The 26408-nt window shown below is 60.7% G+C and overlaps 3 protein-coding genes across 3 annotated transcripts; all 3 read right to left on the reverse strand.

Annotated features, from left to right (window-relative positions):
• Window positions 1-937: 937 nt before the first annotated feature.
• On the reverse strand, window positions 938-22113 carry XYLT2 (xylosyltransferase 2). Its single transcript, XM_069872235.1, has 16 exons — window positions 22033-22113; window positions 21581-21919; window positions 20485-20641; window positions 19062-19168; window positions 18043-18095; window positions 17134-17271; window positions 7797-8268; window positions 7005-7180; window positions 5960-6162; window positions 5507-5587; window positions 5130-5346; window positions 4543-4719; window positions 3439-3701; window positions 3130-3325; window positions 2379-2712; window positions 938-1911 (listed from the first exon to the last, which is right to left on the reverse strand). Exons 1-16 carry the CDS (start codon window positions 22070-22072, stop codon window positions 1589-1591), a joined length of 3276 nt encoding a protein of 1091 aa, XP_069728336.1. The 5' UTR covers window positions 22073-22113; the 3' UTR covers window positions 938-1588.
• Window positions 22114-22205: 92 nt separating this feature from the next.
• LOC138728696 (CMRF35-like molecule 6) lies at window positions 22206-23183 on the reverse strand. Its single transcript, XM_069872234.1, has 2 exons — window positions 23074-23183; window positions 22206-22967 (listed from the first exon to the last, which is right to left on the reverse strand). Exons 1-2 carry the CDS (start codon window positions 23132-23134, stop codon window positions 22354-22356), a joined length of 675 nt encoding a protein of 224 aa, XP_069728335.1. The 5' UTR covers window positions 23135-23183; the 3' UTR covers window positions 22206-22353.
• Window positions 23184-24220: 1037 nt separating this feature from the next.
• On the reverse strand, window positions 24221-26155 carry LOC138729003 (CMRF35-like molecule 6). The gene is made up of 4 exons (XM_069872832.1): window positions 26047-26155; window positions 25333-25529; window positions 24826-24913; window positions 24221-24597 (listed from the first exon to the last, which is right to left on the reverse strand). The coding sequence occupies exons 1-4, from the start codon at window positions 26127-26129 to the stop codon at window positions 24414-24416; spliced, it is 552 nt and encodes a 183-aa protein (XP_069728933.1). The 5' UTR covers window positions 26130-26155; the 3' UTR covers window positions 24221-24413.
• Between the last annotated feature and the right edge of the window lie 253 nt (window positions 26156-26408).

Here is a 26408-nt window from a genome sequence, read left to right on the forward strand (position 1 = left end):
ACACGGATTTGGCGTCCTCCCCCCTCAGCCCCTCTTCCCCGGTGTCCAAAGCCCCCCCGGAGCCGGGGGGGCAGCAGGGATCCCCCCACACCGAGGTGTCTGTCCAACACTGCACCTCTCGCAGCAGCAGCAGCCTTGGACCACGGGGGCCGGGAGCGCGAGCCAGGCAGGGAAGTGTGAGGCTTTGGGCGAAGGTGGAAGGTGGCACCGAGCTTGGGGAGAGCAACACTCGGCTGGCCGAGCCCCGCATCTCTCTGGCTCCTGCCTTGAGCAGGAGGGCTGGGGCTACAGCTCGGCCCCAGCAGCTTCCCAGCCCTTCCTTCCCCATCTGGGATATGAAGCACCTTCCCAGGGTGAAAACTTTTCCACAGAGCATCAGTCTTGGAGAAACCTTGGCACTCTCTAAGCCTGGGAGGACAGCAGGGAAGCGGCTGCCCTGCTGCTTCCCTTCCCCAGAGGAGCAGGCGTCTCTTCCCTCTGGAGGTGGAAGGGCAAACAGCGGGGAGTGGATGGAGCCGGCCCGAGCTTGTCTCACCCCATTGCTTTCTGAGCAGGGAAGCACAGGAGATCCCGAGAGCTTCTGTGAAGCCAGGAGAACAGAAAGGGCTGGGCGCAGGGCAGCCTGGAGCACAGCAAGGACGCCAGCCCTGCGGGTGGCAATTTTGGCAGGAGGCTGAAGCACCTCTTTGCCGAAGAGGAGATGGAGGCGGCAGGGTTGGACCGGAGCCACGGACCGAGCGCTGCCCCACAAGCCATCGCACACCGGCAGCTCCAAACGTTTGGCACGAAGGGCAGGCAGCACCCTGCAACCCTGGGGCAGGAGGGTGCGGTTCCCCAGCAGCAAATGGGGAAACAGCAAAACAATAATAATAATAATAATTAAAATAAAATATGTAAACGACCCAGCACCCTGTCCCGTAGCACCAGGTCACCCAGGTATGTTACAGTCTGAGGGGAGATGGAGACACACGGACGTCCCGGCTGATGCGGGGTCTCGTCTCTATTGCACTTTGCATCATATATATTTCTATATATATATATATTTATAAAAATACAAACTAAGGGCTGGGTGGAGGGGATGAGATGCAAGCCCTGGGCCAGCAGCAGCACAGGGCAGGCTCTGACCCGTTCTGCTCCTGCCTGTCCCTCCAGTCCCTTCCCAGCTCTCCCAGGGGGAGCAGCCAGCAGTGCAGGGTCTGAGCCTGCGGAGACCCAGCCCAGGGCTGGGCAGGGTGCTCAGCCGGCCCAGCCTGCCCATCTGCCAGCCCTCCCTCCCTTCCCCATCACCCCCTTTTCGAAGGCTCTGAGCAACAAACACACAGCGCTTCCCAGCGGTTCTGAGGGGCACCCCGGCACGCTCTCCGGGCCAGCAAGCGCCTGTTCCCAGTGAGCAAGACCAACCTCACACGCCCTCTCTACCCAAAATCCCCACGGGAGGTGGTTTTCCCCGGCCTGGAGGATCCCGTTCTCTCTTCCTCGAGTGACTACGGTGCAAATGGCACGGGGTGATGTAGTCTGGAGCCCCCACCAGCCAGCGACGCATGGAGGATGTTCCTCGTTCCCAAGGCCGCCCCCCCAGCTGCTCCTGCTACCTCAGCCGCCCGTCGGGTTTGACGGGCCCCAGTTCGGATTTGGGGTCCGGGGAGAGGGAGCTCCATGAGGTTTTGCTGCAGGTCTCCAGGGAGGCGCAGGCGGAGGCTTCCCCCACGCAGACATCCGCCACGGACCAGAAGGTGCTGATGGCGCCGTCCGCCCAGTCCTCCAGCGCTGTGCCCGTCAGCTGCGCCTTCCGCCCCGCGTCCTCCTCTGCCTCCTCGGAGCGCGGGAGGTTGAGGATCCCCCCCAGCCCCTGGAAGCTCTGCTCCATGTACTCGTTGCGGGGAGGGCCGCCGTGCAGCCAGTTGCTGTCGTCTGGGCAGGAGAGGGAGAGAAGGGAGAGGGGATCAGCAGCGCAGCCTCACCCTGGCACCCCGCCTGTCCCCCGCTGCACTGCTGGGGGGCTCAGCACCCCATCCCTCGCATTCCCAGCTCTCCTTCAGCCCAAGGTGCTGCTCTTCTGCCAGGGAAGCACAAGCAGAACCCCAGAGCTTCTGCCGATGCAGGAGAAAAGAAAAGGCTGGGCCAAGGGGCTGTGGCACAGGGCAGCTGGTGGACACAGCGAGGACGCCAGCCCCGTGGAGACGGATCTGACCCACAAACAAGTCCTCTAGTGCCGCCCAAGGGCCCATTTTGAGGACTCAGATGGGCCAGGAGACACCAGGAGGAAGGACAGCTCCTGCTCTGTCATCAGGGACAGCCGGGAGAGGCCAGCTCCAGGGGGAAATGCCGTGGACTGCCCACAGGGAGACCCCCAAACGAAAAATCCAGTGCATCCTCACCTTTCCTGAGAGGCTGCTTGCGGTTGAAGGTCTGGGGCACCACCAGGAACTGGCTCTCCCCCAAGGGCTCCCAAAACTGCAGGAGGCGGATGGTCCAGACACCGGGGCGCAGGGGCCGATTGAGGGGGGGCTTGTACTGGGTGAACTCTGCCTCCGTGTCCACCGCGATGTCGTAGGAGGTGGCGATGACGGAGGTGGGGTCGATCCACACCACCGTGGCTGTCAGGTTGGGGCCCCGCGACCACTTCTGCATGGCCACCGGCTCATCAAAAGGCCCCATCAAGCCTCCAAAATTGCGGAAGAGCCTTTCCTTGGGATCCCACTCCGTGCCCACCTGGAGAGACGGGATGCACAAACAGTGAAACACCGGGTCAGGAGATGCTATCAGCTCGGGTTTTGCATTTCACCTCCAGGAACCAGGGAAAGATAAACTTTGGAGCCCAAAGCAACTCGCATCCACCCTCCACTACTGTCCTTCCCACCAGTGCCAATCCAGCTGCGTGTAATGCCTCCTGCAGCTGCAGGCACCAGGCACCACAGCCCCAGCTGCCCCTGAAAGATCCCCTTCAGGCCTTTTTCGCACTGACTGGCTCCACAACACACACAGAAGCCGAACTCCTGGACATGGCAGTGGCCCTGTGTCCCTCTGTCCCACAGTGTGAAGGAAGGAGAGAGAGGAGAAAGGACAGCGCAGTGTGGGAAAGTCAGGGAGGGAAGTGGAAGGAAGTTGAGAGGGAAAGTCCCCACTTACCTCCAGGTTCTGCAAGCGGTTTGCCTGCCCCGCGTGACCCGCCAGCTTGAGAGCTCCTTGGGGCATCATCCACACCTCCAGGGTCTCCGCCTGCCCAGTTGCCAAATTCTGCACTTCCTGCATTACCAGGTAACCCTGGAAACGGTCGTCATAGAAATATAAATGCACACTGGATGGGAATCCCCGGGGCTCAAATCTGTAAAGAGAGACAGAGATGGAGAGGTTGCACGTCCTGTTATCAGCATCCTTCCAGCACGAGACGCAGGCCACCACTCAGAGCCTGGATCGAGCAAGTGGAAAACACCCCACCTGCAGAGCTTGTCGGCCTTGGCTGCCGGCGTGGAGGCGGCCTTGCGGAGCCCCAGCCTGGAGAAGGACGTGTAGAAGGTGAGGGTGACATCGCTGAGGCCACTGAGCCCATCAACACGGTCGTAGACGTTCTCCCAGTAGGCCTTCAGGGCTGGCGTGTTGGGGGGGTAGCTGCCGTAGAGGTGCGTGTCCAGGATCTCCAGCACCTCCTGATTCACCGTCGACTCAAACTTGCGGGCAAAGAAGGTGGGTCTGGAGAGTTGCTGCGAGAGCACAGGCATTGCCGACAGTGTTAGCAGCTCCTGCCCTGCCCACCCAACCGCACGGGGCAGCTGGGAGGGAGATGGACTGGGAAGAAACCTGCTGGGACCTATCCTGCCCACTTTGAGGGCACAAGTTAAGGAGTAGTGAAGCCCAACCAGTCTCTAGGAGGGATCCTCTACGACAGGATCAGCAGAAGCATGCAGAGCACTTACTGGGAACACAGGCAGGCTCCTGCCTCTCCCACTGCCTCCCTCTTTCCATGCTCAGAAGCAGTGAGCAAGCTCCTTCGCTGCCATCTCTACCCAGATGGGCCCCGACCCTCCTGCAGAGCCCTGCACGCCATCTGGCCACGCGGCACAGCTTGCAGGATTGGGGCTTTGTGCTGTGTAAACCCAGAACTGCTAGAAAATGTTGCTAACTCCTCTTTTCACAGCTGGGTGCGTCTCCCCAGACCTCCCTTGCTCAGCCTGCATCCCTGCGCACTGAGAGCACAGGACATGGTTTGCCACAAGGATCCTGTCTGGCCGAAGAGGATCAGGAAGGGAGACTCCACCACAGCCGTGGGCAGCCTCTGCCAGGGCTTCACCACTCTGTCAGTAAAGGAATTGTTCCTAATCTCCAATCTAAACCTCCCCCGAATCCCACCAGTCCAGTGTTCACAGACATGTCCATGTCGAGCCCCGTGGTGGCTGGGGAGCCCATCATGCTCCCGTCCCTCGCGGGGCTGGGGTGAGGCTCACGGGGACACGCGGAGCAGCCAGCGTCGCACCCAGGGGAGAGGAGAGGAGCGAGACAGGGAGGATGGGAGAGAGCGGGAGGAGAACGGTGGAGCTTTTTCACCTGTAGCCGGAGGAAGTCCTGGGGTTTGAAGTCATTTGGGGAGCACCCGCACCAGTCGACTATGTGTTTATATTGGCACTTACAGCCCAGCTTTCGGTTCCAGTTGGTCACTCGCAGGTTGTTATCGACCAGCGTCTCGCAGGCGTGACTGTTCTCCAGGACTGTGTGGAAGAAGGACTGTGCAGGGCAGAGAAGGGACAGGACACCCAGTGGTGATGGAGGACGGGCAGTTAACAGAGACCACTCCATTCCTCTCTTGCCAGGGAACAGAAAAGACTTCAACAGCATCCACCCCTGTTTCCAGCACAGGGAAACACAGGGGACCAGGCTGTGTGCCCACACCGGTCCTTACCAAGCCCACAGGGAATTCGGGACTTAAGGTAGGGTTGGATATAAACACAGCCCTTGCTCAGTCTGCTCCTCTGCCCCCTCTTTCACAGCTGGGTGTGGATAAAGAGGAGGTGCAAAGCTGCCTGAGTAGAACCAGTAACGCCCTTCACAGCCACCCAGAGTGAGGACGAAGTGGGACAGAGATGATAAGTAGAGTGGGAAGGAAACGGGGCCCATGCGGCACAGCCAACACCCACCTCGGCTGGCAGGAGCGTGTAGGTGTAGAACTGGCGCAGCTGGGACACCAGCTGGTCCTCGGAATAGACCACGTATTCCACAAAGCTGCGCGTCAGCGAGAACCAGTCAGAGCCCCCGTCCACCACGATGCCCTCGGGGATGTGACGCTCACCCAGCCGCCACATGTGGGAGTCACACTCGTGGAACAACCGGTCCAGGCCCTGCTTCTTGATAAACCTGGGCACAGCGACAAGGACGAGGGGTTAGGAACATCACCTACTTTGCCAGGCACAGCTACATGCAGAACATCCTCCCTGCCCCAGCTGTTTCAATTCCTTTTCCAAAATCCCTCCTTTTCCTGCTCCTCTAGCTCAGCTTTGCCCCCAGCTGGAATTACCTGGCATTGTCTCGGCCATGGGACTTGAGAAAGTTCTTATCTCGGTATTTGGACAGGAACATCACCAGCTCCTCGTTAGTCCTGAAGTGCAAATTAGAAAGCATTAATGGCCTCTAGGGTAAAGCAGCCCAGTAAACATTCATACAGCAAGACCCATCAGACACAAGGAGCCTGAAGCTGCTGACTCAAACCCTGATCCAATCACTGGGGAGACACAGACGTGGCTTTCCTGCTGTCTGGGGCCTGGTGTGTGTTGCCCAGCAACACCCAGACTGCAGGAAAAAGCAGCCTTGGAGGCATGGGCTGGGCTCCTCTGCAGAGACAGGACCAGCCTGGCCCCGGGGCATCATCACCAGTATGAGGGTGCAATCTCCAGCTCCATCTTCCCTCAGCTCTGGCTCCTCCCTGCCCCTCCCAGGGCTGAACACCTCAATCATGCAGCCTGGTCCTCACCTCGTGGGGTAGTCGGTAGCGCTTAGGTTGATGAAGAAGTCCCAGGGCCACTCGGCCAGCTCCAGCAGGTCCTTCATGCTGCGCAGGTACATCTTCAGCAGGCTGGCACCTCCCCAGATAGTCACCATGCGCCAGGGCGTCACGCGGATGTTGGGGTAGTGCTGGGCCAGCTCCACCGCCTCGCGATGGAGGTAGTTGGAGCGCTGTCAGGGAACACGGGTCACTGTCAGTGAACAGCTTGTCTTCCCAGGGTTCTGCTCACCTTGCTGCAAGCCTGGAGTCAGTGCTTACAGCAGCCTCCAGAAGGAGGAGAGCAGGAAGACAAGAGAGGACTGGGCAGGGAGGATGGATCATGCTTCCCTGGGATTGCAGAAACAGGGGTGAGAGAGTCATAGCTCCACCAGGTTCTGCACTTGGGTCACAACCACCCCATGCAGCGCTCCAGGCCCTCACTACAAGGGAAACATTGAGGGGCTGGAGCGCATCCGGAGAAAGGGACAGAGCTGGGGAAGAGTCTGGAGCCCAAGGGTTCTGGGAGCAGCTGAGGGACCTGGGGCTGTTTAGCCTGGGGAAGAGGAGGCTGAGGGCAGGCCTCCGATATCGCTCTCTGCGGCTCCCAGAAAGGAGGTCATGGTGAGGTGGGTACTGGGTTCTGCTCCCAAGTAACAAGTGACAGGAGAAGAGGAAATGGCCTGAGGTTGTGCCGGGGAGGTTTAGATTGGAGATTACGAAAAATTTCTTTACTGAAGGAGCGGTGAAGCCCTGGCAGAGGCTGCCCAGGGCAGTGGGGGACTCTCCATCCCTGGAGGGGTTCAAGCAATGTGTAGCCATGGCAGTTTGGAACATGGTTTAGTAGACATGGAGGGGTTGGGCTCATAGTTGGACTGGATGAGCTTAGAGGGCTTTTCCAACCTTAATGATTCCATCACAAACCCCAGCTTTCTGCTTCCTCCACCCACCGCCCCTCTTTCCCCAGCTCTGAGCTCTGTGCTGGTGACCAATCCGGGCACTGTTAACACCCCCTGCCCTCATCCCTGCCACGCACCTTGTCGACGTGGATGTAGAAGAAGTGCTGCTGGTGGTACACGGCCTTGATGAGCCGCTTCAGCTGGCGAATGGCCCTGCCGTGCACAACCAGCATGTAGGCGATGCGCACGGGCTTGCTCGGGGGCACCTGCTGCAGCCGGCTCTCATCCCACTGGATAACAGGGCTGACCTTGCCTGCGTGGGGAGGGAGAGGGCTGTCAGCCATGTCTGGCCTTGGCACCCACCACCCAGAGCTCCTGGTAATCCAGGGAGACTCGATCAACACAGGGGACAGCAGGGAAGAACCTGGCCATCAGTGCAGCCCCAAGTGGCTGCAGCACCAGGGCAGGGTGGCACACGTAGCCCCTTTCGTTGACAAGGCCATGTTGGGAAATGTGGAATGGCATGGATGCTCTATCCCTGGAGGTGTTCAAGGCCAGTCTGGATGGGGCTTTGATCCCTGATCTAGTGGGAGATGCCCCTGCCCATGGCAGAGAGTGGGACTGGATGGGCTTTGAGGTCCCCTCCAACCCAAGCATTCCATGAGTCCACAACTCTCCTGGCCCCTCACAAGAGAAGATGGAGCTGGGCCCAGCTCTGAGCGCTGCGGGCTGGGCTGAACAGCCCAGTGCAGGGCGGCTGGCACAGCTTTGATTGGATTACAGAGGCAGCAGTAATCTGGGAATCAGAGACAGACTGCGGCTGCTTTTTGCCAGGTGGGGCAGTTTGGTGACATAAGAAAGGTGGCCCACGCGCCTGGCGGGGATATTCCCGATGCCCAGGTGACCAGGAGCACCCTGGGAGGACTCACCCGAGAGCTGGCAGTGGCGAGGCACGGACTGGGGCATGAGGCTGCCGGCGCGGTGCAGGCAGACGACGTTGGCGATCTCCTGTTGGCACTGCTTGCTGCTGGCCCGGGCCAGCGCCGAGAGGGCATCCTTGCCCGTGATCTCGCACTTGGGGGTGAAGCTGTTCTCGGTGGGCTGGGGGGCCCCTTCCACGCTGCCCGTGTCGCCCTGCTGGAAGACGGCCAGCTGGGCCTCCCCGCGCAGATCCGTCAGGTTCCTCCGGCTGGAGGAGTCCGGTGTAGCCGGCACGCGACGTCCCAGCTTGTGTCTCGCCGTGACTGCTCTCACCACCTTGGACACCAGCGCCCCGGGGCTGTCCGGCCGTCCCCGCCATCGCCCGTGCTTCCGGCTGGCGCTGCCCCGGCGCCCGGCAGAGCTGTCCGAGTCCTTGGAGCCGTCGCTGCTCTCAGGCAGCCTGGCTTTTTTCTGCCGCTCCTGTTCCAGGTGAATGCAGGAGAGGACAGAGCATTAACTCAGATCTGCTCGTCTCCAGCTCTGTCAACACTCTCCCCAGAACATCCCTATTCCCAGAGCGCGATGCTCCCAGATCCCACAGAGCTCAGCACTGCAACACAGCGGGTGCTCTGGAAGCAGCAACTGCGCAGCAAAGGACATTTCTCCACCTCACCTCCACCCAAAAGCCCAGGCTAGGACCCTGCAGCACCTCTCTGCACTGCCCACGTGTCCTTCCCTGGGCCCTGGCTTTCCGTGCTGGGCTGGAGAAGGCATTGCCATCGCCAGCTTCTCTAGGAATCCCTTTAACAAACGGTCCCGCCGAGCCAAGCAGATGCGTAAAGGGAGCCGTTAATGCTGCTTCATTACCTCTGCCAGGCTGGCTGCTGAGCAGAAAGGAGTCAGCCTTGGTGAGAGCAGAGAGCTCAGGAGTTTGGATGCCTGCGAGAGCTGCACTCGTGGGAAAGCGCTTTCCCAGCGAGCGGTGCCCGCGGGGCTGGGGGTGTGTGCCCCCAGCCCACCACAGGCGTTCCCGGAGGGCTGGCAGCGAAGCAGCTCCAGCTGAGCCTCCCAGCACTGTCCCACAACACCCTCCACACCAGGCGCCGTGGCAGGCAGCGAGGCACATCGGGGGCTATTCCTGGGCAGCAGAACCACCCAAGGACAGGCAGACACCTCACGAGGACAGCGGGACTGAACCATCCCACCACAAAAGCTCCTCTGTGGGCAAAGCTGCTGAGAAGGTCACAGCCAGGAGAAACCCCACCGCTCAAAGGCTGGAAAGCATCCGGCAAGATCTGAACTCCCCACGCCGCGGAGACACAGCCTGCGAACCACGGCTACCCAGGAACAGGCCAAGCCAGTGCCCAGCTTCCAAGGGGCTGTTGTCATCGAGGATCAGGAGAGCCCTTTCCGCCCAGACAGGCGGCGAGCCGTCCCTCAGTCACCACGCGGGACCATCTGTTCCCAGTGTCACCAACCTGCCTTCGGCATCACAGGAGCAGGGAGATGGGAAGCAAGGAGCGAGGCCCCCCCTTCCTGCGGGGATGGGGCAGAGACCCCACCGGGGGTGCCCCAGCAGACCTGGCGCTGGGACAGCCCTATGTGATGTGCACCATTAGGTAAAGTCCTGCTTGCTGCCCTGGAAGGAGCCCTGCTCCCCCATCACCAGCAAGCCTGGCTGCCTTCCCCAGCAGGGAAGTCGTTAGAAGCATAGCCAGCCTTTCCGCAGCTGCCAGTTAACGAACTCAATGGCTTCTAATTACTGCACCACAGCAGAGTGATCTCTCCTGGCAGGAAAGGACTCCGGCCACATTGCTCTGCTGTGTTTAAGACTTGTGTGGGGGACTCCTGGTGAGGTTCCCTGTCCCCCTCCTCCTGACACGCTGAGAGGACTCCAGATGCCAGCCAGAGGTCACTCCTCAGGAGCTGTTGGTGTCACCACGATGGACCCTCAGGCTCCCACTTCTGTACACAGACAGGCTGACGCTGTCTGCAGCGGGGTCACTGTCAGCAAAAGCCCAGGAACCGATGGGAAATTCCTCTCCCATCTGTCAGTCTGGACAGGGATTGTGGTGGTTGATCCCGGCGGAACAAGATAATTTGGCTTCCTGGAGGTAGGAAACAGTTTTGAGCTGGGTGGGTGGAGACTGATCCAACCTCTGCTGGCCCACATGCCATAAAGCATCCGCTTGGTGGATAACGGGAGCATGTAGGACCCTGGCATCGGGCTTGCGGAGAGGAAAGATAATCCAAGTGGCACGGTGTTTCCAAGGAGAGCTGGGCTGGTGGCTTTGGTGAGACTAAAGCCCATTGCAGGGCAGTGAGCAGTTGGTGCTGCTGGTGGAGATGGGTTTCCAACCTGCTCTGCTGAAGGGCAGGGATTCTCCCTCGGCCTCTACTGAGCTCACACCAGGGAGCCACCAGAGCCTGACAAGCATCTCCCCCTGTGGAGGGAAGAAAAGGAAACCAGCAGGCTTTGAAGCACTGAGCCAAACACAGCGAGCAACCACTGGATGCCCCAGCCAAAGACACTGGCCTGGAGGAGAAGGCGAGCTCATTCAATTCCGGATGCTCCATGGTGCCTTCAGGTCTCGTTTTCCTTTTTCCCTCTCTCTCACAGCCCACTCGTGGTGGTGACAGCCAGGTTGGAGCTGTGTCCATTAGCAGGAAGGAGCCATTTACTCTGGCAATTAAGAGATCTCAAGGTTCTCCAAATCCTTCCACTCCTCAGAGGTTGGGCTCTTCTGGGAACGTTCCTCCAGCTCTACCAGAAATGCCCTGGGGGAACAGCGGCTCCTCCAGGTCTGGCCAAAGTCAGAAGCTGTGGGAAGGCGCAGGAACCAAGAGCTTTCCTGTTTTATAGGAAATAAAGGTTATTTGGATTTTTCCCAGCTGGCTGATGGTTTTTTGGGCTGTCTGTAAAGTTCAGGATCATTCTTGCCTTCTCCAAACAGGCTTGTCTGTTCCCAAGCCCTGGAGTCGGGGCTGTTGGTGACGAACCATCCCCTCTCCTGATGAAGGAACTCATGGCCCAACCTGTCAGCTGCCCAGCATGGTTTTGGGAAGAGCTCTGGGGACGCCAGGCGAGGACCAAAGCAGAACGAGCCAACCTGGGTGGCTGCACGTGGCCAGAGCAGGGAAAAGCAGACAAGCAGTGCAGGACAGCACAGAGGGCAGGGGGAGCCAGGACCAGGGAAGTGATTTGATCAAGGTCACAGGAAAGTGGAAGGGGGAGTCAGCCACTCCTGGCTGCCAGATCCATCACTTCTCACACTTCCAGTGCCTCTGGATCCCAGGAAACTCCACGTCCCTCTCCCTGCTGCATTTATTCCCTGGCTCTGTTTTGGTGGTGGGCATCCAGCAGCACATGGGGGTGCTCACCGCCACTCCATGTGGCCCAAGAGGAACCTGAAGCTGGGAATTAATCTAGTGAGTGAGCGATCACCTTAGAGACCTCCCCCTCTCCAAGGGGATGCCCAGTTCCCTTCCTCACCTCTCCACTTTTAATGAAAACTTTCTAGTCCCATGGAAAGACCTGCTGGCCACGGAGTTGCCCTACACGCCAGGGAGGTGGCTCATGATGGGGAAGGGAAGCTCTCACCCCTCATAGAGATGCCCACCTTGCACCTCACGTTGACTGGCTTTGCCATCACAGCCACCACCTCCCTGCACGCGTAGATCTCAGCTTTCACCACATGCTCTCCCTGCCAAACCCGGCTTCACTGTCACCCTGGGGGTCGTTGGCAGCCCTGAATGGTCTCCACAACCCCTGGAACACAAGGGTCCTGCCCAAGATGAGGGGCTTTGGTGACCAACACTTGCCAAGGAAGCCCACACAGCACTCTTGGAGAAACCAGCCTCAGGCACTGGCTCCCCAGCCGCCACAGGCCTGGACACAGCCCAGACAGCCTGCAAGGAATAGATAAATCCGAACAAGCAACCCAGAGGTCAAGAGCTTCGTTCGGAGGTGGCAGCAACATGATCCAAAGGCCTGGGTCCTCCTGGATGCCAGCTCCCTGTCTGACCTTAGGCAAACACCTTTGCCAGCCTGTGCTCTGGTTTCCCCGCTCGTAAGAAAGAGTCGACACCTTTTCCCTTCTGGTATGAACGGAACGGGACTGCAGAAGGTCCTTGCACTTCTCAGGGAGATCCCTGACCGGACCAGACCCACAGAAGTCACCACAAACTCCCCGAGCTGCCACCCCAGCTCTCCGAATTACCGCACGTTTCCATAGCTCTCTGGCTCAGGTGCTACCAGCCCCAGTTTCCCACCCCGTCACCCAAACCACAGAGAGGTGCGGGACCCCCGGCGAGCTCCCCACCCCAGGCCCCAGGGTCCCCCCCTCTGGTACTCTGTGACCCCTCAGAGGCCCGGCCTGCTACCTCCTTATCTCCTCCATCCCTCCCCAGTCTCCCACTGCCCCCCCTCAGCCCCCAGCCCTTCACCCCCACTATTTCCATCTCCTCACTGCCCCCAGCCCCTCACCCCCACATGCCCCCCACTATTTCCATCTCCTCACCGCCCCCAGCCCTTCACCACCCCACTGCCCCCCTCAGCCCCCATAACCTCCCTGCCCCTCCATCCTCTCATTGCCCCCCATCTCCCTAATCCCCCCAACCCTCATCACCCCCTCAGCCCCCCTGCCCTTCACCCCATCTCCCTCCCCATCCCCTCAGCCCCCCGTTATCTCCCCCTCCAGCCCCCCATCCCCTCATTTCTTCCCTCCTCCAGCCCCCCCAGCTCTCCATCTCACCCCCTTGTCTCCCCTCTCAGCCCCCCATCCCCTCTGTGCCCTCTCCCTCCCTCATCCCCCCCAACCCCAGCCTCCCACGCCCCCCTCAGCCCCCCATCCCCTCACTGCCCCCCTCAGCAATCCCCACCCCCTCACCGCCCCCTCCCTCGCTCTCCCAGACCCTCAACGCCCCCTCACCCCCCTCCCTGCGCCCCCTTTCCTCCCTCAGCCCCTCACCGCCCCCCCCCCCCCCCCCCGCCTCACGGCCGCCCCCCACGCCCTCTATACCCGCCCCCCCCCGGTGCCCCCTCGCCCCCCACCTCGGCGGGGCCCCCCCTCGTCGAGGCCGGCCGAGCTCCAGAGCACGAGCCCCTGCAGCAGGAGGATGGCGAGCGCCGTGGCGAGCGCCAGGCGGTAGCGCCGGGCCAGCGGCCGCCCGCGGGCCCCCATGGCCGAGCCCCAGCGCGCCTGCGCCGGGACGGGCCGCGGGGGAGGGGCCGGGGGGGGGAGGGAGGGGGGGAGTGAATGTGGGAGGGAGGGGCCTGGGGGGGGGGGAGCGAGTGTGAGAGTGTGAGTGTGAGTGAGAGAGAGAGAGAGTGTGAGTGAGAGAGAGTGAGTGAATGAAGGTGGGAGGGAGGGGCCTGGGGGGGGGGAGAGGGAGGGAGGGAGTGAGAGTGAGTGAAAATGTGAGTGAGAGTGAGTGAATGTGGGAGGGAGGGGCCTGTGCGGGGGGGAGCGAGTGTGAGAGTGTGAGTGTGAGTGAGAGAGAGAGAGTGTGAGTGAGAGAGAGTGAGTGAGAGTGAGTGAATGAAGGTGGGAGGGAGGGGCCTGGGGGGGGCGGAGCGGGAGGGAGAGGGAGGGAGGGAGTGTGGGAGGGAGGGGCCTGGGGGGGGAGCGAGTGTGAGAGTGTGAGTGTGAGTGAGAGAGTGTGAGTGAGGGAGAGTGAGTGAATGTGGGAGGGAGGGGGCTGCACGGGGTGGGGGGGGGGCGGGAGGGAGGGTGAGTGAGGGTGAGTGAGTGTGAGTGAATATGGGAGGGAGGGGCCTGGGGGGGGGAGAGGGAGGGAGGGAGTGAGAGTGAGTGAAAATGTGAGTGAGAGTGAGTGAATGTGGGAGGGAGGGGCCTGTGCGGGGGGGGGGAGCGGGAGAGAGTGAGTGAGGGTGAGTGAGAGTGTGAGTGTGAGTGAGTGAATATGGGAGGGAGGGTGAGTGAGCATGTGAGAGAGAGTGAGTGAGTGAGTGAATGTGGGAGGGAGGGGGCTGCACGGGGTGGGGGGGGGCAGGAGGGAGGGAGGGTGAGTGAGAGTGAGTGAGTGTGAGTGAATATGGGAGGGAGGGGCCTGTGGGGGGGGAGCGGGAGAAAGTGAGTGTGAGTGAGAGTGTTAGTGAGAGTGAGTGAATGTGGGAGGGAGGGGCCTATGCGGGGAGGGGAGTGAGGGTGAGAGTGAGTGAGTGTGAGTGAGAGTGTGAATGAGGGAGGGAGTGTGAGTGAGTGTAAGTGAGAGTGAGGGAGTGAGTGACTGTGAGAGTGAGTGTGAGTGAATGTGGGACGGAGGGAGTGGCGTGTGTGGTGTGTGTGAGTGAGTGTGAGTGAGTGTAAGTGAGTGAGGGAGTGGGAGAGAGGGAGTGTGAGTGGGAGAGTGTGTGTGAGTGTGAGTGTAGGAGTGAGTGTGAGTGAGTGTGGGAGGGAGGGGTGTGTGCAGGGGTGGGGGGGGGAGTGTGAGTGACTGTGAGTGTGTGTGTGTGTGAGTGAGTGTGAGAATGTGGAAGGGAAGGAGGGGAGTGGGGGGGAGTGAGAGAGGGAGTGTGTGTGAGTGAGAGTGAGTGAGCAAGAATGTGTGTGTCCGTGCGTGTATGAGTGTGTGAGTATGAGAGAGCATGTGTCAGTGTATGTGTGAGTGTGCATATGTGTGTGTGAGCGAGGGCCTGTGCGTGAGTGTGCGTGTGCATAGAATCATGGAGTGGTTTGAGTTGGAAGGGACCTCACAGCCCATCCAGTCCCACCCCTCCCCTGGGTAGGGACCCCTCCCATGGATCAGGGGCTCCAAGCCCCATCCAGCCTGGCCTTGAACCCCCCCAGGGACGGGGCAGCCACCCCTGCTCTGGGCAGCCTGGGCCAGGGTCTCCCCACCCTCATCTTCCTTACATCCAGTCTAAACCTGCCCCTCTCCAGTTTATCCCCGTTCGCCCTCATCCTGTCCCCACAAGCCTTTGTGAACAGCCCCTCCCTGGCTTTCTTGGAGCCCCTTCAGGTACTGGAAGGTCACTATAAGATCTCCTTGGAGCCTTCTCTTCTCCAGACTGAACAACCCCAACTCTCTCAGCCTGTCCTCGTGTGGAAGATGCTCCAGCCCTCAGATCATCCCTGTGGTCTCCGCTGGACTTGCTCCAACAGCTCCATCTTTTTCTTTGTTATGCTGAGGAGTCATGTTGAGGATTCTTCTGCTGAGGATTCCTATGGGTGCACATCTCTGTCTGTGTTTGTGTGTGTGCACTGGGACCCCTCGTTCCCACTGCCACGACCCACAGGTCAGACCCCTCTCTGCCCCCGAGCCCGGGGGTCCCCGGTGACCCCAGGAGCCCCATCCCCAGGAAGGGCTGGGAAGCAGTGCCCGGTGCCGATAGCAGCGCCCAGCCCCACATTCTGGGGGCACCGGGGGAAACCCTGCGGCCTCAACTGCTTGGAGGGTTCTGGGAGGAAGGAGTTGAGATAAGAGGGGCCTCCTGCTGCCGGCGTGGGCAGCAGAGCCGCAGCGGAGGCACCGGCACACAGCGGGCAAGCGTGCCCAACGCGTGGCCCTGGGACTCCCCGTGGGGAGCGGGACTGTGGGAGCTGGGCAAGAGGGAGGACGATGCGGGGCTTCGAGTCGAAGCAGCAGAGTCCTTGCCCTTCAAGACCTGGGTTCCCACAGAGCTGGAGCCTCCTGGGCACCAGCGAGGGGCCCGACCCGCTCTCGGGGTGAAGCTCTGCAATAAACCCTCGAGGGAGGCAGAAAACCGCTGTACAAACACAGTACCAGATCCCAACGGGTTCTCGGCTGCTGGCACTGATGAAGCAGTGACGGTTTACACAGAAGAACATGTTTAATGGGTGCCAGGATATAAATTACCAGCAGAGCAGAGACAGGCAGGGTGAGGGTTACAGCCTGTTGGTTGCTCCCATCCGAGGGGGCTCCTGGGGACGCTGAGGGGAGAGAGCAAGAGCAAACCTCCCTGGGGGCTGGGGAACCAGGGTAGTCGGGATCCACACCCCAGCAGCCGCACACGAGGGACGGGAGCATCTCTGCTGTCTCCTTTGCACCGAGATCCTAAGCACTGCACCCTCCACCTGGGTCACCCCACGGGTTTTCTGTATAACAAATGCATTTGGACCCAACATCGCTCACTGTCGCCCTTCCCAGAAGCCGCCAGCTCTGCTTGGAATCGGCATGGAAAAAAAATCAGCCTGAGGTGACCAGCGGCTCTGGGAGCTTCCGCCCACGTGGATAATGCAGCCAAAATGGGCAAGCGGGGTGGGCGCTGGGTGCACGGAGCTGCCCACCCGCAGCCCCCAGCTCACCTGCAGCATCAGGCTCCCGCGCACCCTGCCTGGCCGCTCTCCAGCCTGGGCTACCCCGACACAAGGGACAGTTTTTTATCCCCAGCATCGTTGCTGTGCGGGTGAGGTCTCCAAATGCAGAGGGACGATTTCATCCTCCTTGGGTCCGCATCTCCTGCTCAACCTCCTCCTCTTTGAGGTTGCTCCAAGTCTGACCCTACAGGAGCAGCGGCTCTGCTCGAGGCAGCTCCTGCCCCAGCTGGAGGGCAGCCCGCATCCCGCTGGCACCGCCGGCTCACACCCCTCTGCACTGTGCTGTAGAGTTCTTCTCTGGGCGGCGGGGCTGCAGGCACGTTGGCGTAGATCTCCTGCTGCTCCGGCAGGGAATTCCGCACGCTGGCGTATGTCACCTCTTTTTCCTCTTCCAAACACTGGGAAAGGAGGGGGATAAAACAAAAAAAAAAACCCATCCTTTGCAGGGTTGCTCCAGGGCAACACCATCTGCTGGAATGTCTCGTGGCTGCTTTGAGCACCAGGAGCAGCTGCTGGGACCGGAGAGGGCACCCACACGATCCAAGGTCATTCACACCTCAGCTTGGTACACCCCTTTGAAGCCTCTTTCACAGAGCCAGTCATAGAATTATTAGGTTGGAAAAGACCTTTGAGGTCATGAAATCCAACCATACCTGTCCACTACTAAATCATATCCCTGAGCACTTCATTTACCGGCCTTTTAAACCCCTCCAGGGATGGGGACTCAACCACCTCCCTGGGCAGCCTCTGCCAGGGCTTGGAGAACCCTTTTGGTAAAGAAATTTTTCCTAATGTCCAATCTAAACTTCCCCTGATGCTGCTTAGGCCATTCCCTCTTGTCCCATCGCATGTCACTTGGGAGACCAACACCCACCTCTCCACAGCCTCCTTTTGGGTAGCTGTCGAGAGCGATAAGGCCTCCCCTCAGACTCTTCTCGAGGCTTTCCTACCCACCCAACGCCTCCCGCTGCCCACGCTGCTGCCCACACACCCCAGTTCCCACCCGCCGCCTCGAGCTCAGACCTTCTTTGCCTTCTCCTACCTTACTGCTGAGCTTGACCCGCGCGTACTCAGTCGTGGTGCTTGCGGGGCGGCAGAAAGCCTCGGCGTTGCTGTACAGCTGGCTCTCGGCCGTGCCCGCACGATGGTTGATGTCCACGTAGGTCATGGTGTCCCCTCCCTGAGAGGGACGAGCTCTTAACCACCTGCTGCTCCCCTGCCTGCAGCCCGCAGGGTGGGAACATCTCCCCTCCCTCTGCCTTCCCGACAATGCAGAAGCGTTAGGGGAAAGCTGAACCCGCAGCTGGCTCAACGCTCCCCACGGGAAATCTGGTTAGTGACACCGGACCCTCCTCAAAAGCTGCCAGAAAGAATTAGAAAATACTTCCCGCTGCCTCCTCAGGTGGGGTTTGCTGCAGGTTCCCAGTCACAGGGTGTCCTGTGGTGGAAGGGACCCACACGGATCAACGAGTCCGACTGCTGCCCCTGCACAGGACACCCCAACATCCGCACCGAGGGGCTGAGGGCATCAGCCAAATGCTTCTGGAATATTGTCTGGCTTGGGGCTGTGCCTGTTCCCCTGGGAGCTGTTCCAGCGCTCCACCACCCTCTGGAGAAAGAACCTTCTCCTAGTGTCCAACCCAAGGCTCTTTTGAGCTGAGAGGTTTTTCCCTGAGCCCCTCCAAGCAGGGGACCTGCTTGGAGGGGCTCAGGGAAAAACCTCTCAGCTCAATCCTAAATTCTCTTCCCATGGAATCCTCACACAAAGTCCCTCCTCAGGTCTTTCTGTGGGTAACCCAAGCCCGAGGGTCCCTCTCAGCGTAAAGGGCCATAAACCTGGCTGAAAGCAGATGGATCTGGCAGCTCGTCTGAGCAGCTCAGGGTGCAGCGATTCCCCTCCCCGGGCAAGCTCGGAGCACGCCATCCCAAGACCTCGTGCGGTTTGTCTTACTGTATGTGACATGCTGTAAATTCCATCCATCTCCGCAGCTGCTCCGGAGAGGGCTGCATCAAGCACGAGCAAAAGCAGGGAAAAAATAAATCACAGAATGGTTTGGGTTGGAAGGGACCTCACAGCCCACCCAGTTCCACCCCAGCCAGGGGCAGGGACACCTCCCATGGATCAAGGGCTCCAAGCCCCATCCAGCCTGGCCTTGAACTCCCCCAGGGATGGTGCAGCCACCCCTGCTCTGGGCAACCTGTTCCAGGGCCTCCCCGCCCTCACAGCAAAACATTTCTCCCAAAAATCTCATCTCAATCTCCCCTTTTTCCGATGAAAACCATTCCCCCTCATCCTCTCCCTGCCCTCATTGATCAAGAGCCCCTCCCCAGCTTTCCTGGAGCCCCTTTCAGCCCTGGAAGCTGCTCTAAGGTCTCCCCAGAGCCTTCTCTTCTCAACTCTCTCAGCTTGTCCCTGCGCAGGAGGTGCTCCAGGCTTCCGACCATCTCCCTCGCCTCCTCTGGACTCGCTCTAAATGCACGAAAAGGCTCTGCTGCTGCTGTGAATCTCACTCTAAAGCAGGAAGGGAACCTGTTGCCCCATCAACCCTCCAAACCAGAGCAGTTCTTCAAACAAAACCAGCCCGCACCCAGCAGCTGGTGCTGCACTTTCCTGTCCCTCCCCACCCCTCACGCTGGCGTTAGGCTTTGCCCCAGCCCCAGCGCAAGCTTCACCTACGCAACCGAGCGCATCTGGAGACGCTGAGGGCGCCCAGACAAACCCAAGCAGGTGCTTTGCTGGGCAGCACCCATCCTGAGAGCTGCGTTTCCCAATTCCATGGGGATGAGACCTCTGGGACAGTCCCTCAGGGAAGGGGACCTCCTTAGTGATGGAGGGCTGCGACGGATCCAGGGATGGGATGGTGCAGGGTGGGAACGGGGGAGAGAAATGAAATACAGAGGAAAAAACATCACAGAAGAGAGGCTCTGGTGCAGAAACAGTGTGCTAGTGGCAGTGGCAGCTTCGCTTACCCTTCTTCCTCTTCCTGGACAGCGCTACCAGAACACCCACAGCCACTGCGAGCAAAAGAAGAACCACGGCGATGCCTGGAATGAGGATGTACTCAACCACGCTCGAACTGCAAGATAAAAAGAGTTTCCATTCTCACACTTGTTGTCAGAAGCAGCCTCGGGGGGACCCAGCGGGTGCGCAGTGAGCAGCTGCGGGGGCTTTGGGAGGAAGGGGAGTGGGCGCAGAGCAAAGGGAACCGAAAACTGCAGAAGCAACCAGGCACTCAGAGTTGACAGCGACTGAACATGAGCCAGCAGTGGCCCAGGTGGCCAAGAAGGCCAATGGCATCTTGGCTTGGATCAGACACGGCGTGGCCAGCAGGGCCAGGGAGGTTCTTCTCCCTCTGGACTCAGCACTGGTGAGACCGCTCCTCGAATCCTGTGTTCAGTTCTGGGCCCCTCCCCACAAGAAGGATGTTGAGGCTCTGGAGCGAGTCCAGAGAAGAGCAACGAAGCTGGTGAGGGGGCTGGAGAAGAAGGGGAGCAGCTGAGAGAGCTGGGGGTGTTTAGCCTGGAGAAGAGGAGGCTGAGGGGAGACCTCATTGCTCTCTACAACTCCCTGAAAGGAGGTTGTAGAGAGGAGGGTGCTGGGCTCTTCTCCCAGATGACAGGGGACAGGACGAGAGGGAATGGCCTCAAGCTCCACCGGGGGAGGTTTAGGCTGGACATTAGGAAAAAATTCTTCACAGAAAGGGTCATTGGGCACTGGAACAGGCTGCCCAGGGAGATGGTTGATTCAGCTTCCCTGGAGGTGTTTAAGGCACGGGTGGACGAGGTGCTAAGGGACGTGGTTTAGTGTTTGATAGGAATGGTTGGACTGGATGATCCGGTGGGTCTCTTCCAACCTGGTTATTCTGTGATTCTATGGCTCTAAGGTCAGTGCGCGGCCACCCCTTGGGCGGCTGACAGGCAGCCTGAGCTTTGCCTGCGCGCGGTGTCACCTCCGAGAGGAACAGAAGGAGGAAGCTCTGCCACCGCGGTCTCGCCCTTTGTTAACTCCCTCTGCGGGGCTGTTCGTGACTACAAAGCAGAACAGGACCCAGCCCAGCACGTGGCTTCCCGCAAGCAAATGGTGCCTCTGAGTTTTGGGGAAGGAAACGGAGTCAGTGCTGCAGCCAGAAACCACGTATCACTGGTGAGAACCTACACCTCGCTTCAGCTGCGAGAGAGACGGGACAAGCAGGGCTTTGCTGGGGCCAAGCGATCAGGGGGGCTGGGATGATTTTCCGTGCAGAGTGGCTGGCTCAGAGGGTGGAATGCTGGTGTCTAAAGGCAAAAGTGGACAGTCTGAATCCTTGAGGGAGGTGGGTAGAGCCCAGAGGGCTGTAGGGCTCCCACTGCAGAAGAAAGACCTCATGGAGGGATATGAGGAGACGGTACTTGCCGTGTAGGGCTGGAGTCTTCATTGTGGGGCAGGGTTGAATCTATTTCCACAGGGTTCCCCTTGGTACTTGTCTGTGTGGGGACGGACACAGAGCTAGTGAGGTCGAGGTGCTTGATGGTCGGGGTATAGGACAACGTGGTGGAAGAGGAAGGAGGAGCTGCAACAAAAGGATGAGAGGCTCAGTCAGCCTCCCTGCCTCCACGGGGGAAAATGCTGTGGGTTTTGCAGTGAGTCAGCAGTGACCCACTTACCATGGCACTGGGAAAGCCTGGGTCCCCTCTGCCGCGTCCAGAGCACGCTCCTCGAGGGGGGAGGGCTGTAATCCCCTCCTCTTACCTGGGAGGCTTTTTGTGTCCCCTTCCCCACCAAATGTGCCTCCGCAGGCGTGCACGCAGCAGAGGTCACCCGCAGGAAGGGGACGGGGGCACCCGAGCCCAGCCCCACAGCAGCACACAGCCCCAGGCAGTGTCCCACCACAGGGGCTGGTCCTGGTGAGGGGATGGAGAGGGGCATTCCCTAAGCAGGCCCTGGTGCCCACCGGCACTGGGTGCCCACAGCAGGAAACGGGTGGCACAGAGGGGTGAGGAACTCCCTAGGACGAGAGGAAACGACCTCCAGTTGTGCCAGGGCAGGTTCAGATTAGATATTAGGAACAATTTCTTCACTGAAAGAGTTCTCGGCACTGGCAGAGGCTGCCCAGGGAGGTGGCCAAGTCTCCATTCCTCGAGGGGTTTCACAGATGAGCAGACGAGCTGCTCAGGGATGGTTCAGTCGTGGACGAGTATGGATGGATTCAATGATCTCAAAGTTTTTTTTCCAACTAAACAATTCTATGCATCTACGACAAGGCTACCAGGATTGGATGAGGGGAAAGTGGGGCACGGAGAGCATGGGAGCGGCCGACCCTGGGCTGGCTGGAAGGGTCTGTGGTGAGGCTGGGCACAGGGAATGGGTGAAGGTGGCACCTGCAGCAGTTTGGTGAGCGCTGGTGACACTCGTGGGGCTGTTCCTCTGGGTTGCTCCTCACTGCAGCCCCGTGCCCAGCACTCCGAGAGGGACACGCAACGTTGGACCTGGGGGACGCACAAGTACTGACCTGGGGACACGACCACCTCCACTTCTGCGACCTTATCCCACTGCCATGATGCTGTTCGCACCCCGCAGTGGTAGGTGCCCGCGTCCTCCATGGCCAGGTTCTCCATGGTGACCGTGAACCTCCGCCGTGTGGTGTTGTCCCAGATGGAGAATCGGCCCCGTCGCACCACGGGTTTGTCCTTCTTGGTGATGACGATGTCACTGTCACAGGCTGTAAATACTCCTGGTGTGCACCAGAATTTCGGCTTCATCTCGTCGCCTCGATCATACATGCAGGTGACCGAGAGGGTCCCCCCCAGGACCCCCGACACGGAGCCGGGTCCCCTCACCGCCCCGCAGCCTGTGGAGAACGCGGAGCCGTGGGGCTGCAGCCGCCTCGCCCGCCCCGTCGGGGCTCGAGGGGCTCAGGGGGCTTGGGAAGGGGGCTCGGGGGGGGCTCGGGGCCGCCCTTACCTGGCAGCAGCGCCCAGGCGAGCAGCGGCAGGAGCTCCATGTCCGCACCGGGGCTCCCCGAGCTCGGCTGCTCTCGGCGGGGCCGCCCCCCCCCCGGCACCGCCCGCCCCGTCGGGGAGGAGGGACCCGCGGGGCCGCGGAGGGAAGAGGCGGAGGCGGGGAGGGGGCGGAGAGGCTTTATTGCACCCGCAGAGGCTTTATTGCACCCGGAGGGGGAGGCTAGGAGGGGGCGGAGAGGCTTTATCGCAGCCGGAGGGGGAGGCGGGGAGGGGGTCCCGGTGGCGGCGTCTCCGTCCGCGCCGTCGGGGCCGGGGTCCGGGCTCAGCGGTGCCGCAGGGTGACCCAGAGCACGGCCCCGGCCCCCGCCGCCAGCGCCAGCAGCTGCAGCCCCGCCAGCACCGGGAACACGGCCGACGAGACGCGTTTTCCCTGCGGAGCATCCATCCCGGGGGCCCCGTCGGCCGTGGGAGAGCCGGCGGGGGCTGCGAGAGTGAGGAGGGGGCAGGTGGGACACGGCCCTGGCGGCTGCTGCCCTCGCCCCCTGCCCCCGGGGTCCCTCGACGGGGCGGTCACGGCTGGTGTGCGGGGGGGCTCGCCCGGGGACACGGTCACCTCCACTTCTGCAATCTTATCCCAACGCAATGACGCTGTTCGCACCCCGCAGAAGTAGGTGCCCGCGTCCTCCTTGGCCAGGTTCTCCATGGTGACCGTGAACCTCCACCGTGTGGGGTTGTCCCAGATGGAGAATCGGCCCCGTCGCACCACGGGTTTGTCCTTCTTGGTGATGATGATGTCACTGTCGCAGGCTGTAAATAATCCCGGTGTGCACCAGAATTTCGGCTTCATCTCGTCGCCTCGATCGTACGTGCAGGTGACCGAGAGGGTCCCCCCCAGGACCCCCGACACGGAGCCGGGTCCCCTCACCGCCCCGCAGCCTGTGGAGAACGCAGAGCCGTGGGGCTGCAGCCGCCGCACCCTCATCTCTGGCCCGTGGGCCAGTCTCGTGCGGGGCTGGAGCCCCCCGAGCCCCCCCAGCCCTACCTGGCAGCAGCATCCAGGTGAGCAGCAGGAGCTGCACGCTCGGCTGGCTCGCGCCACACATCGCGGCGGCTCTTATGCCCCTCGCGCTCCCTCGTCGTGGCACCTCTGGGTCTTCGCTTCCTCTTCTGCCCAAGGAACCAGACCCGTTGCTGCTTAAGGTTTAGCTAAAGCGTGGGGTGTCTTGTTTCCGCTGGTATCAGCTGACTTCTCGCTTCTCTCGGCCCTGCCATCCACTGACCCCTGTGCCTCCCACCCCCTGCTCCTTCCCCTTCCCCAGGGCTCCCCTTTCTGCCCCTGGGCACACGGGACGCCGTCCTGCCCCTCGCTGCCCACACCCTCTGGCCGGGCAGGGCACCCAGGGGGCTCTCAAGGGGGGCTCAGCGCCACGCAAGGACCCCCCAAGCCCCAAACGTGCCTCGTGGCCGCGCTTTCCGGCTCGCGCCCTCCCGAGCAGCCGAACCGCTGCATCTGTAGCAGAAGGTTTGTGGGCGCAGGGCTGGACTGGGCGGCGGGTTCCTGGTTCGTGCTGCTCCCTGCAGCTTGAGCATTTAGGTTCCTTAAAGGGAGCTGAAGAAACAACTCTCTTCCAAAGCTTTCTGGGGGTTTGCCAGTGGAGCTGGTTGTGCTGTGAATGCAGGACGTGGAGCAGCCCTGGGGATGATGGATGTGGCCAGGCCGCTCTCCCTGACGCTGCTGCTGCCAGCGGCCCCGTGGGACGCAAGCACGACACAAGCAGTGCACAAGTGCCCCGGTTTTGGAGACACAGAACCTGGAAAATAACAGGAGCAACGAGAAAAGGGGCCCATGGCACAGCTGGGCGCGATGTGAGCTTTGCTATCCGGCTGAAGGTGGAAAGTTGCTGTATTGGGGGAGTCTGTGGTGGAAGGAGAGTGCTCCCCAGCTCTCGCTCAGCTGGACACTGGCACTTGATCGCTGCGGGCTCCTTTCCCTGTGCCAGGGCTCAGACAGGCTGTGGTGGAGCCCGTGTGGCCCTTGTCACCCCTGCTCCCCACAGCCACAACGTGTCCCCACGTAGCCCCCGCATCAGCGGCCCCCAAGACCCCGGGCAGTGCTGGCAGCCGAAGAAGGGAGCAGACAGACAGACAGACACAGGTGGTTACCACCTTTATTCCAGGATATCCATGCTTTATTGCAAAATTGTCTTCAGCTGGCAGTTGCAGCTCAGCAGTCGCAGACTCTGTGCCCCAAACTTTCCCCTCTGCAGCGCAGGGTTTGCCAGGAGGGGCTGGAGCCGCTGGTGCCAAGCAGCTCCTGGCATGGGGCAGCCATGCTGGGGGGCAAAGCGCTGGCAGGGGTGGGGACAAAGGAGCAGGAGGGTGTCACTGTGGCTCGGGTGGGCTACTCAGTGCTGCGGTGCTGCCGGCCACTTCCAAGAGCTGCAGGTTCTCCTGGTCACGGCTTCTGCGCCGGCTTCGTACCCAAGCGACCCCGCACACCAGGGCCAGCGCCAGGAGCAACTTCACACTGAGGAAGAGCAGCAGGTGGGTGACACCAGGATGGGACCTGGGTGAGAGAAGGGAGATGATGCTAGAGGTTGAGTAAGGTCTTGGCAACGAGGATGCACACTGGGGCACTTGCGTGTTTGCCAGCTGCCCCACTTGCCCCCAGGATGCTCTTTGGGGTTGGTGCAAGCAGGGAGGACGCAGGGCTGGGGGATGCATGCTGGGGAAAATGTATCTTAGGCTGGAGGATGCTCCTGGGGACTTTTCTGGACCCCAAGCCCTGACTCACAGCACTGGAAGCTCCGCAGAGTCTGTGATACACAGGGGGTTGGTGGTCAATAGTCTCACGTTGTTGCTCTCGGCTGTGATTGAAACAACTGCAAAGAAAACAGAGTCAGAGCAAAGTGGAGACCCCCACGCCCCATCCTGGCCCCCACACAGGGGCTCTGCCCAAGACTTCAGCTGTGGAGATGCAGGAGGTGGAGACTGGGGTCCCGAGCAAGTCACTGGGGAAAAGAAGGAAGGAAAAGGGGTATTTCACTGGAAGGGACTGGGAACCCCAAAGTACAGGTTTGCGGAAGCAGAGACCCTAAATGGGAGCGAGGGAGAAGCTGCCATCCAACACTCATCCTGGTTTGCTCTGGGGCAGCCTCCAGTGGGTCTCGGTGCTCGCAGGGAGCTTGTTCCTGCTCCGAGAACCCCTGTGCTCCCCGGCTGGGGATGCCTGTCCCCAGCGCCGTGACCCGAGTGTCGGGCTCCAGCACAACCCCCTGCCTTGCTCCCAGCCCAGCTTTACCTGCAGAGACCATCACCTCGATGGTGTGCCGCGGGTTGTACAACCAATGCCTCTTCACCCAGCAGGAGTACGAGCCTGCATCCCCCGCCGTGACGCCGCTCAGCGTCACCGTGAATGAGTGCGACGTGTGGTTGTCCCTGATGGACACCCTGCCCCGCTCCACCATCGCCTCCGAGCCATCGGTTTGGGTGACGCTGCTGAAGCAGAACGGGTAGAATTTCAGGCGGCACCAGGACTTGGGGTAGAGCTCATAGCCCGGTTCGTAGCTGCAGGTCACCTCCAGCGAGCTGCCCTCCTCGGCTGTCACCAGTGCAGGGCCTGTCACTGCCCGGCTGCCTGCAGGGACAGGGAGAGGTGCTGCCAGCACATACTGGTGTGACCTTAAGGAGGGATCCGAGCACGGGATGCTCGAGAGAGAGCCCTGGCCCAAGGGAGGCTGCGTCCGTGCACCCGCTGTGCCGGGGACCAGTGCTGAGATGTCCCCAGTCACCACAAGAAGAGCTCTTGTAGGGCGTGCGTGGTGTTAAATGAGCAAAAAGCCGTATTGGCAGGGTTCATATGACAGCAATACAAGCACATCTTGGAGATCAGCCCCCGTAGCTGTCTGAAGGCCACAAGAAAAGGGTGGTGTTGGCTGGGCTCTTGCTGCAGCCCTGGTGGGCATCCTGGCTCTGCCGGAGCCCTGAGCACCTGAGCTGTGCTCCAAAATCTCACCTGGGAAAAGGGTCCAAACCAGGAAAATCCCAATTTTCCAGCTTCTTGCTCCAAACGTGGATTTTTTTCCCATGGTTATTCATGAAGCAGCCTGTGAGATGGAGTCGGGCTCACAGACACCCGGGTGTCCCAGGAGGTTCCCAAGCCGCCTTCTCCCCTTGCTTCCTTGGTCTTTTTTAGAGGCAGCTGCTTCCTTCCCTCCACCCAGGGGCTGTGACTCACCCTGAGGGTATCTCATGGGAGACGCTTTCTGTTTTGCTATGAAACAGCTCCTGATTCGAAGAAAAATGCCAAAATGCTGTGGGTTTCTCTGGCTTGATGTCCATCCCAGCGGGGAGCACGGCCCCTTCTCTGTGCACAGA

This window comes from Phaenicophaeus curvirostris, chromosome 19 (genome assembly GCF_032191515.1).
Source record: "Phaenicophaeus curvirostris isolate KB17595 chromosome 19, BPBGC_Pcur_1.0, whole genome shotgun sequence".
Lineage (NCBI taxonomy): Eukaryota > Metazoa > Chordata > Aves > Cuculiformes > Cuculidae > Phaenicophaeus > Phaenicophaeus curvirostris.

What these genes read in the sequence shown, in the direction of transcription:
- XYLT2 (XM_069872235.1), bottom strand. Translation starts at nt 22,072, where the DNA reads ATGGAGCTCCTGCCGCTGCTCGCCTGGGCGCTGCTGCCAG. An exon ending in GGGTCAAGCTCAGCAGTAAG is followed by an intron (nt 8,269 to 17,133) that starts GTAGGAGAAGGC and finishes CACCTGGAACAG; the next exon opens with GAGCGGCAGAAAAAAGCCAG. An exon ending in CAAGCAGCCTCTCAGGAAAG is followed by an intron (nt 1,912 to 2,378) that starts GTGAGGATGCAC and finishes TCTCCTGCCCAG; the next exon opens with ACGACAGCAACTGGCTGCAC.
- LOC138728696 (XM_069872234.1), bottom strand. Translation starts at nt 23,134, where the DNA reads ATGTGTGGCGCGAGCCAGCCGAGCGTGCAGCTCCTGCTGCTCACCTGG. An exon ending in CACCTGGATGCTGCTGCCAG is followed by an intron (nt 22,968 to 23,073) that starts GTAGGGCTGGGG and finishes CGTTCTCCACAG; the next exon opens with GCTGCGGGGCGGTGAGGGGA.
- LOC138729003 (XM_069872832.1), bottom strand. Translation starts at nt 26,129, where the DNA reads ATGAATAACCATGGGAAAAAAATCCACGTTTGGAGCAAGAAGCTGGAA. An exon ending in GGTTTGGACCCTTTTCCCAG is followed by an intron (nt 25,530 to 26,046) that starts GTGAGATTTTGG and finishes GTTCTGCTTCAG; the next exon opens with CAGCGTCACCCAAACCGATG. An exon ending in CGAGGTGATGGTCTCTGCAG is followed by an intron (nt 24,914 to 25,332) that starts GTAAAGCTGGGC and finishes TTTTCTTTGCAG; the next exon opens with TTGTTTCAATCACAGCCGAG.